General features: G+C 37.9%; 1 protein-coding gene across 1 annotated transcript in view; it reads left to right on the forward strand.

Annotated features, from left to right (window-relative positions):
* LOC107674365 (OTU domain-containing protein 5-A) overlaps window positions 1–10,982 on the forward strand; it is a 32,885-nt gene that overhangs the window by 16,731 nt on the left and 5,172 nt on the right. Inside the window, exons 3-5 of the mRNA XM_016468322.1 lie at window positions 8,975–9,039; window positions 9,133–9,289; window positions 9,528–9,676. Coding sequence (XP_016323808.1) covers window positions 8,975–9,039; window positions 9,133–9,289; window positions 9,528–9,676 — 371 coding nt within the window. The remainder of the gene's footprint in view (window positions 1–8,974; window positions 9,040–9,132; window positions 9,290–9,527; window positions 9,677–10,982) is intronic.

Genomic DNA, 10,982 nt, shown 5'->3' on the forward strand with positions numbered 1-10,982 from the left:
AAGTTCTTCAGTCAAGAGCAGTGAGTGATTTTTCTCTTTGTGTTTTCTGTTATCATTTACTCACTCTCAAGAGTTTCTTTCTTCTGTTGAACTTGAAAGTTGTTTTGAAGAATGTGGGTAACCAAGCAGTTTCTGGTCCCCAGTGACATCCATAGTATTTTTTCCCACTATCAAATTCAATGGGGAACAGCAAATGTTTGGTTACTCACATTCTTCAAAATATCTTCTTTTGTGTTCAGCACAAGAAAGAAATTAATACAGGAGTGAGTAAATAATGGCAGAATTTAAATTTTTGGGTGAACTATCCCTTTAATGACAAGCGGCAGCATGTTTAGTACTATTAGGGCCTGTTTGCACCTGGTCACTTCATGTGTTTTCTCTGATCGGATGGCTATCCGATCGTGAAAAGACCTTGTGTAAATTCCCTCCTCTCGAGACGGATTTGATCTTGAAAATAGCTGATGATGAGTAAAATGCAGTGCATATCTGTTGCTTTTGTTGATGTGAACTCTGTTACATTTGCATATAGCGCGGGAATTGAAGATCGGATTTATATCTGTTTTGCAGAGACATTTATGTGGCCAAGTGTAAATGGGGCCATTTTAACAAATTAGATATCCGGTCACCTAAAGACACATTAAGTGACCAGGTGTAAACAGGCCCTTTAGTCTGCTGTCACTTTAAGACCTGCACGCATCTTACAGGCAAGCATCCGTTTTTCTCTCAACTGTTTGGATAAGAAACACACATGAGTTGTGTCCCAAATGACGCACTATGTACTCAACCATCTAGTTTATGGATTTCATAAGGGTATTTGGTCTTCCAGCATCCAGTCTGATAGTCTCTCCTCTCTGCTACATAAGGAAAACTGACGACTGAGTGCATGAAGTGTGCAACATTCCAACTTTGTTTTTCGGTTGTTTAAGTATATCATCTGGCTATTTGAAGTGCGCATTTTATTAGAACACACTCTTTATGCTACTAAATAGTGCCCAAGAATGTGAATTGTGACACAAATATAACAGGTTTATATATATATATATATATATATATATATATATATATGTCCACATAATTATTAACAGTTTAGAGCAGCAGTTTTCAAACTGTGGGCAGCGTGGGAAAGAGTTTCATGAACCGATTTGCCACTGATTCATGAACAAATGAGCAGGTTATATATATATATATATATATATATATATATATATATATATATACCACCTTAAACTCCACTGTTGATTGGATATAATAGGGACATTTTTTAATAAAACTTGGAAGTAATGAATTTTAAGCTTACATAAATCTTCAAATCACTCACAAGCAGATCAGCGCACTGAATGATTGTGGGTGTGAAATGTGAAAATCTTAGGTCAGCTTTCAACTATCTTTTTATTGGTCCGGCATAGTATTCCACTCCTGGACATCATGTACTCTGGTTTTGTGGCAAACATGGAGCAAAGTTTGAAGCCATGCTGGAATCAGGGGTTGCTAGTAGATTCCTTGTCATTACATTGATCGTAGGACAGGAAAGTACAGGTTTCAACATTAGCACCGCTCACATAACAGCTTTTTATAGTGCTTGGTTTCTATGAGACGGGAAATGGTATAGAACTTGAGGATGTTGACTAGTTTGATCCAGCGTAAACCAGCCAGCTTAAGTTGTCTGACAATGAGCTGTAGAGCAAAAGTCAAGGAGCATATTACGATTAATCTATTGCAAATGCTGTTTATAATGTCTGTTTAAATGAAAACCATTATGAAACTCAGTTGTAAAATGGTCTCAATCACTTGACTCGCAGACGGTGGTTGTGATAAGACTGTCTGCACCCTTTAACTTAGTTTTCTCAGTCATAGCTGCACCGTGAACTTTTGCACATCTGGAAGGCAGATGCTCAGCAAGTCTCCCCAACTTTCACCTAGACACCACCAAGACTGTAAGAGCTGCATCTTCTCTTGCCAGTGTACAGAAAACATTGTCATCACCTAGGGCTGAAAGGATTAGTCGACATTATCGACAACGTCGACAATCAAAAATTGTCGACAAATATTTTTGTTGTTGAGTAGTCGTTTGATCTCATATGACCTAATGTAGGAGCCTGCAATACCGCGGTTTGACCAGTGTGGCGCTGTAGCGCAAGACTGTAATTCAGCTCTCCTGATGCAATTCAAGAGAAGAAGACAGTGCTTCAGGTGAGAAAGCAGCAGTTTAAAACGCATCTGATTACAGCGATGTGGATGTTGCACGAGCTCTGCAGTTCAGTACTCCAGTAAAGTCCAGTCACGTCACGTTTATTTATATAGTACTTTATCAGTGTTTCCCTGCCATTATATTAGGGGGCGCCCCGCCCCCCTTGAAGGTTAAGTTAATTTTATTTACTTTTATTTTCTCTATAGTGCCAGATCACAACAGAAGTCATCATTTAAAGTTACCTTTTCTATAGAACAGGTCTATACCTTGTTCTTTTATTAAACAAACTAAATAGCCTTATGTTATTTATCTTATTTACACGACGGCATGTCATTTCTGTCTCTACTTTACATGGTCGCGCTCTCTGTATTGCGCACAGCGGAGTTCCGCCCCGATGCGCGCGCACACACAAGTGAGCACACTCCCACTCCCACTAGTATTTGTAAATATTAAGCCGCAAAACGACTATTTAGATATGAATTCTGCGTGTTAATGAATGGCGCAGACGCGCGGTTTTGTTTACTACTTGTACTGAAGCGCGTATGGAGCCAGATCGGCCTCAAAAATAATACATTTATAAAACAAAATTCATAAATTCACAGCACAATTTACATTTACAAAATCCGATTCATACATTCAAAACACAATTCATAAATACAGAAGTAAAAGCATAAATATTTCCCCAAATGCTCACACAATCATATCACATACACACAGAAATGTAAAGGTATTCACGGCAACCCATAAAAATAAAAGTTCGGTTTAACTGCGGCAGAAATATATTACTGTTGTTCAGTAGAATGTAGGCCTACATAATAGGCTGCTGCTACTACTACTACTAAAATTATTAAAACCTTATTTTTAAGGAATAATCATACAATATTTCTTCAATGTTTTAATTGTAATATTAAATTCCCTTTATTTTCCAAAAAACTTAAATGTGTTTAATTTTCATTATTTAAAAGATAAATTAAATGAATGTTTTATGCCTTCAAAAATGTAAATACACAACACAGAATTTCTGAGGGTAAAAAATCGTAAGGCTATTGTAAGAATAAATGAATCTTGTTTTTATGCTTTCAAATAATTAGACATGCTAAATTAGAATTTGGTAACAATAAAACATAAGGTTGGAAAAAATAAAAAATTTCATAGGACCCTAAACATGTAATTTGTGTTAAACTTTTAATAAATGTATGTTAAATTCAGTTTCATGAAAATCCAGAAACATTTAAATGGAAAAAAAACGGAGCAATCAATAAATGTCTACTGATTAATCAGCAAAATAATCGATGATTAGTCGATCAATCGTTCTAATAATCGTTAGATTAATCGATTATCAAAATAATAGTTTGTTTTAGCCCTAGATGCATCACCATCTCTTGGCGTCATTTCTTACAAAACCAAGCTGTTGATGAAATCGTATAGACACATAATTCAAGTCTGGAGTTTACGCTGGATTTTCAGTGGTCCTCTATGACCTGCATGGAATGTGCCAGTAGACAGTGTCGTGAGCATGAATGAGTGTATTTGTGTTTCTGAAGCAATAGTAAGCTCTGTGTTACTCCCTCATGCACCCTCATGATCACCGGCTGAATTTTCTGGCACTAATGTAACTCAGTTCAGTCCGTACATAAGCCATTCTTTGATATCTAACTGTACTACTTCAGCTATGGAAAGCACAGGGTGTACTTTGAAATACGTTTGTGATCTGAGCCCCCTCAGTGTGCTTGAGAATCAATATGCATTGATCTATATGATCATAATCTCAAATTCATAGTCTATTGAGGCTCTGCAGATAAGTGTACAGAACACACGTTAGTCAATAAGGCTGTTGAGTGGAGTTACCTTTGGGCCTGCTGTAACTGGTGCCTGTTTTTAGAGTACCGCGTCGATTCATTTGTTTGAAGAGCATGTTTACTGATCGGCTGTTGAGGTGGACGTGGCCTGTCAGATGTTCTTGTGAGCAGTTGGAGTCAAGGAGCATATGGGAGTGCAGGTCAGAACGGTGACCTCAGCTCTTTCTGGATGAACTCTGCAACTCATGTTCCACACGGTCATATTTGGACACAGGGCATCAAGTTTGAAGTAATTATAGTGAAAATATCTGTTAAGTCATACCTGTTTGCATCATAAAGCAATTGTAAAATAGCTACAGGAATATGTCATCCAAAAATTACAATTCTGTCATATTTACTTGAGTTAATGTTAAATCTGTGTGACTTCTGTAAAACATAAGGTGAATTTTGATGAGCATTCTAGCCATGCTTTTCTATAAAATGAATATGAATGAGGTCTGGGCTTTCAGGCTTTAAAATTGCAAAAAAAAGTACCATCAAATGTCATAAAAACCAATCATTTGATGTGTACAATATATTCCAGTTCTTCTAAAGTCATATGATAGCTTTGTGTGAGGAACAGACTTTAATATAAGCCATTATTTACTAGTGATCATTGCTTCTTTTGGGCTTTTAACCATTTTGACCGAATCATTGAGTCTGTGAACCAAGTCAATCTGATTTGTGAACTTGATCAACTCATTCAATTAAAAGATCCAACTAAAAAGAATGATTAATTCATAAATCAGACATGAAACTAAGGTAGATTTTACATGAATGATGAGTTAAATTATCCGACTGTTTCTCACACAAAACTATCAAATGATTTCATATATTTATATATAGAGAGATAGGAGGATGACATGAGAGGAAATAAATAACGTCAAAATATAATTTTTTGTGTTTTGTCATTATTTGTATTTTATTATGGCTGCTTTTTTATGAAAGCTTTGCTTTAACTATGTTAAAGTGCCCCTATTATGCCATTTTGAATATTGCCTTTCATGCAGTGTGTAATGTAGCTGTATGTGAATGTAAATTATCTGCAAAGTTGTAAAGCCGAAAGTGCACGATAAATAAAGTTATTGTCTCCCAAATTAACGAATCAACTCTGAACAGCCTTAAACGAGTCGTCAATTTGAATCCCACTTCCGTGACGGCTACACCTAACGGGGTAACACATTTGCATAATACTATGTTCTACATTGGCTGGCCGTGAACAACTTGACCCACCCTCAAACACTGTACTTTGTTCGTGTGGTTAATGTCATGTTCAGAAGACGCTGTGTCCTACGCTGTGAAAATTTATTTATTTTTACTTCCGAAAGATGAGGCTGCAAGGAATCAGTTGTTAAAATTCCCTTTTTCCACTGTACCACAGCAGTACAACCCCAATCCTTTTTTGTGTTTGCATTTTACTGATGGCTGCTCCTCTTATCTCGGGGAGTTCGACGCAGGATTCACAAAACGCTTACTCTTGAAAGATGGCTCAGTACCCAGTTCATTTGGACCAGTTGGCTCCACTGAATCACAACCTGTAAGTATGATAAATAATAGATGTTTATATTTTCTTCGAGCGTTCAAAACGGAACTATGGCAATGGGCGTATCTTTTCTGACACGCGCTGAACCAATCACAACAGACTGGGCCATCTGACCAATCAGAGCAGAGTAGGCTCACAGAAGGAGGGGTTTAGAGAGACTGCATCTTAGAACTGCTTCGAATGAATCATTTGAGAATCACTGGAAGTGATATTAAATGCATATTTTGAGAAAACGAAAGCATTTTTTGACCTTGCATGCATGTAATCCTATTGTAGGAGACTCCCAAAACAATATTAGGAACAAATGGTTTAATAGGGGCACATTAAAATGGCTGTAATGCACATAGTTTATTGTTTTAATAACATTTGCACAATATACATTGGGATCCAAAAATCAGAGACCACTAGTAATCAAATAGGTAAAGACAATTTGAATGAGAATTTGAATTGAAATATTAATATTTTGCTTTAGAATATACTTTCATGACAGCAGCACTTGAGGTGACATTTTGAATGGGTTTTCATATTTTGAACTCCACTAGTTTGGTATAGGTTGCTGTTGTTTATACTGAGCTTTATTTTCAATTTGGCAATTGCGTTTCTCTTTAAAGCATCCATGTTGTTTACATATGAGACGTTTCGTGCTGCTGAAATATGTGAATGAAGCTCCTAAACTCACGTAGGGTGTGTAAAGTTCATGGGAATCTTCAAATTCGATTCTTCTAATTCAGCTCATTGTGATGTCACAGCGGCTCTGTTTTTTGAGGATAAACCTTATCGATGACCGCCAGACCTCAAGGGCAGGTCTAAGCTCTCTGTTTTGTAAGCTGAGCCTGCCTCTTTCTTAGAATCGAGACACTATCTGTGGCCTATACATTAGTGGAAGTGAGCTTGTGGTTTTGCTATTGCTTGGTGGACCTCTGCTCTTCTCATTTCTCATGAATTCTATCAGCGGCATCGCTCTTTCGTGGTAGACCTACCCAGGCCAGTGAATTTCTCTATTCCGCTTTTTTTATTGACTGTCAACCTCTTCTCATCAGTGTGCCCGCTGGCTGCAGTGAGGTCAACCGCTCACTTTTAGTGTTGGGAAACGTCCTATTGCAGGGTGATCGTCGTGGTGGGCTAGTCATGTTTTCACTGCAGTTGAGACACATGCTAAAGGTTGTCATCATTTACTCACCCTTATGTCAGTCCATACCTGTAGAAGATATTTTGAAAATTGTTTCAGTGTTTTTTTGTCCATAAAATAACCCATTGTGGTCCAATGGTGTTTGCAGCTATTAGAATATTTTTTGTCTATTAGAAAGACTATCAACATAGAAACAAAATAATTGATTTCCACCTAGATTCTGACTAATAAAGTGCATGATAAATTGTTATTGGTGCAGCTTGCATAAAATGGGTGTAAAATATCCTGTAGACTTATAATGTAATTTAACAGTCCAAAACTGTAGAAGACATTTTGAAAAGTGTCTCAGCGTTTCAAAATTTCTTTTGTGTTTCACAGAAGGTAAGTCATACAGGTTTGGGTGAGTAAATGATGACAAACATTTTGGTAGGACTATCCTTTTGTTGGGAGTTTTGAAAATCCCTTAAACCCAAAAGTATAAATGTTGAAGATGCAGTTTAGGTCAACATAAGCTATACTTCAGGAAATATTTTTCCTTAGTACTCCTCATTGTTTGTACATGCAAAAGTTCCAACCGAGTGCAAGGCCCCACGTGGCAGCAACACTATAGTAAAGCTGTTTGTTATTCAAATCTGGGGTGAAATCAGGAAAAAGAACGAAGGCAGGTGTTTATTATCACACATGAGTCAGAATAATGCAAAGGAGCGAAGGGAAATCCCTGACTCTCCCCCGCGGCACCCACTGGCAATGGGTCTGATTATCCACTGCACTGTGCTGTAATGAATGGAAATGGTAAGACAAATGGAAATACCAACAACAGGCCAAATGGGGAACCAAAAGCAGACCGAATCTCCAGCTGCTGTTCTCCCCCCTTCCTACATCTTCAGATGTCAGGGTCCCGATTTTAACAAATGGACCTGTGCCTTAAGGGCTCACTGGACCTATTTAGAAAACTAAAAGCAAAGGTTTTATTGTTCTAAATGCAGATTTTTACTTGACAAGAAGGATAGAAGTGGCTTCAGAACTAAACCGTAGTGTTGCGCCAACAGCATTCACCTTTAAATGAACATGTGTCCAGGTGTTAGCATTCATAAATGGACAAACCTAGGGAGTGACATTTATAGCTAGCCCATGAAAACAACATGGACCTGCCAGAAAATGGCAACTATTGTTCATGTTGGGAACAGAATGACAGGTTCTTTCAGATCGAATTAATATCCTAAGAAGCACAGAGCGTTCACTCATTGCCTGACTTGTGCCAATTGCAGAGCATCATAGCAATAATGAATTGTTCTTGTAAATCAAATAAAACTTAATAAGAGGTTTTGCTATAGGATATTCAGCCAGACGTTGAACTAAACCAATGTTTCTTCACCAACGATGTCTACTTTCTGTATCAGATAACGTTTAGGCAGGTTGACAGGGCCTCTTCGGGGAACTAAAAAAGTGCAAGTGTCTTTAAATAAAGCACCTGTATTTGTTTGAACTTTCATTTAAAGCTTGTTTTTTTTTTTCGCGAGGCAAGTGCAACTTCCTTAGTCTGTTCAGAAGTGTCACAACAGAAGTAGGCCGATACTGCGAAAGAGGAAATTGACTAAGAGATTCTCAGAATCTTTGCGGCAAGTGGTCATGTGACTAGCCGGAATGCGCTTTGAGGCTAAGGCTCATTTGCATATCACTGCTTTTGGAAGGAAAAGGTGTCGGCCTCTGAGCAGAGCTCATACACCAGTTTGTTTACATCTGCACCATATTTGGGCCCCTTGTCTTGCTTTGAGTCACTGGCACATAAATGAATATGATAAAGCCCGCTAAAAGTGGCTTGCGGAACGAGCCGTGCAGCCTTGCATGCATGCATTACAGAATTTGCCTATCAAACCGCTCAAGATGACTCAGTAGTTACTTGCACACTGTTATTTTATAAAGTGTTAAAAAAGCAAATTTCATGCAGCTATAATAACTAAGATGAACAATATTATGCATTTAAGTTGTGTTATTTTTATTTTTATGTCCCAAAAGTGAAGACATAAATGTAACAAAAATTAAATAAAGTTCATTGAATACAGTGTGTGGCATGGAATAAATGTATGCAACAAATGTATGCAATATGTACATTGTGTGCATTGTTACATTACTAAATTACTTTTTATTTTGCAGAGACACTGCACGAAATTGAAGAACGTGCAATAAAAATGTTATTAACTCTTGTAAAATGAATGCATGCAAAGATCATGTTGTGTTTATTTGCAAATAACCCTGCTATCATCGTCTTTCTACAGCTGATCAGGTTTACGGAGACCAAGATATGCACGAAGTCGTCCGCAAACATTGCATGGATTACTTGGTATGTGATGTTCTTTCTTTGGGATCATCAGAGTGTACAAAACCTGATCGTGTTTTAATTAAATTCTTGCTTTCTGTATGATTTTACTTGCAGATGAAAAATGCAGATTACTTCTCAAACTATGTGACAGAGGACTTCACTACATACATCAACAGAAAGAGGAAGAACAACTGTCATGGAAACCATATTGAGATGCAGGCTATGGCAGAGATGTACAATCGGCCAGTGGAAGTTTATCAGAATGGCACAGGTGAGTCGAATTTGCATTACAGTGTCCATAAATTTGAATTATGGACATTTAACTATATTCCATCATGCAAGTACCTTAGTAAATAGCGATGACCAATTTGAAAATTGTTTAATGGATTTATTGGTGTTGCAAGGAATTATATTAACATGCAATATGTTTAACAGCGTTTGTGATGCATGAGTAGATCTTGTTCCTTGTTCTCTGTGTTTCTGAATGTTATTTTGATGGCCTCTTTTAGAACCAATCAACACGTTCCATGGCATCCATCAAAATAATGACGAGCCAATCAGAGTTAGTTACCATCGGAACATTCACTACAACTCTGTAGTGAATCCCAACAAAGCCACTATTGGAGTTGGGCTCGGACTTCCTGCCTTCAAACCAGGGGTGGGTATCTGCAATCAATCAATCATTTAATAAAGTATTTTACTAATTATTTTATTAGGACCAAATTACATTTCTTTTTAAATTGTACAACTCACGATAAAAAAAAAAAGATTTATTCTTTTCGTAAGACTTGTAGTAAGATAAAGTGATCCATTAATTAGAAAGTCTTTTTTAAGTGTCATTTAAGTGAGAATAGCTGGGGATTGTTTGCGACTGGGCTGTATTTTCAGTGTGAAATATGCTAATTGCTCTTGCACTTCGGTGTTACTATTGTCCATGTGTATTCTTTCACGTACACCTCCATCTGCCTATGCAAGAACAGCCATTTTTTAACATGTTTAATTTTTTTTAAATGCAGTAATGACCTGTATTTCCTCTTCAGGAACGTTTAACAAAGTCATTGTGGGTTTGTGAATTAGGAAGTCCATTGAAAATACTGTCTCGTCAGATTGTTCCTCCCTTTCACTCAGGCAGTTCTGTCAGCTCATCCAGAGTCTGAATTTGGTGACAATCATCATCAAAGCCACAAAAAGACAACAAAGTCTGACCCACAGTGTCCCATTTCCCAGACTGCTCTGGGTGGAGAGGGGGTAAACATTCCACACGTCGGTGGTTTTTGGGGAGCCCAATTAACAGCACACTGTCTTGTTTATGTGCCACATGCCTTGTGATCATTTAAGCTGGGCAGATCAAAGACAGATCATGCCTTCCTATCAAAAACAGAGCCGCAGTGTGTGTGTATGTGTGTGTCCTGGAGCTCTCCGACTAATTTGTGGCTAAGAGGGAACACTGATGTGAACATTTCTATTATCACTCTCCTAAGGTATCAATCAATAGCTTTGTTACTTTAACAACATGGATGCATTGTCCAGAAAAGCTAGACAAAGTTTGCTGGAGGAAATGCATCATACAGTTTAAAAGTGTGTTATCTCGGACACTTGATGTGCATCAAGATCTTATCCTCCTAGAGCTCCCCCATATCACGGTCAGTTAGTTTAGTATAACAGTCTGTCCAGATGGGGAATGAGCCAGTACACTGTCCGAAAATGGGCACACTGTTCCGGAGTGGAGGACATGCAGCACAGTGAGAACAGCAAGAGAAAAAAGAGATACATCTTGAAACCGTCAACTGCAGCTCGTCCAATCAGAAACCCTCTGTTTTATGAGATGCGTTCTGTATTTCTGAGATATGACGTAGTCCATCATCCACTCTTAGAAAGTGTTTCTAAAAAAGAGGTCCATCCATCCATCCACCCACCCATCCACCTATCCATCCATCCATCCATCCACCCACCCACCCATCCAT

This window comes from Sinocyclocheilus anshuiensis, unplaced genomic scaffold (genome assembly GCF_001515605.1).
Source record: "Sinocyclocheilus anshuiensis isolate Anshui unplaced genomic scaffold, SAMN03320099.WGS_v1.1 scaffold188, whole genome shotgun sequence".
NCBI classification, from domain to species: Eukaryota; Metazoa; Chordata; class Actinopteri; order Cypriniformes; family Cyprinidae; genus Sinocyclocheilus; species Sinocyclocheilus anshuiensis.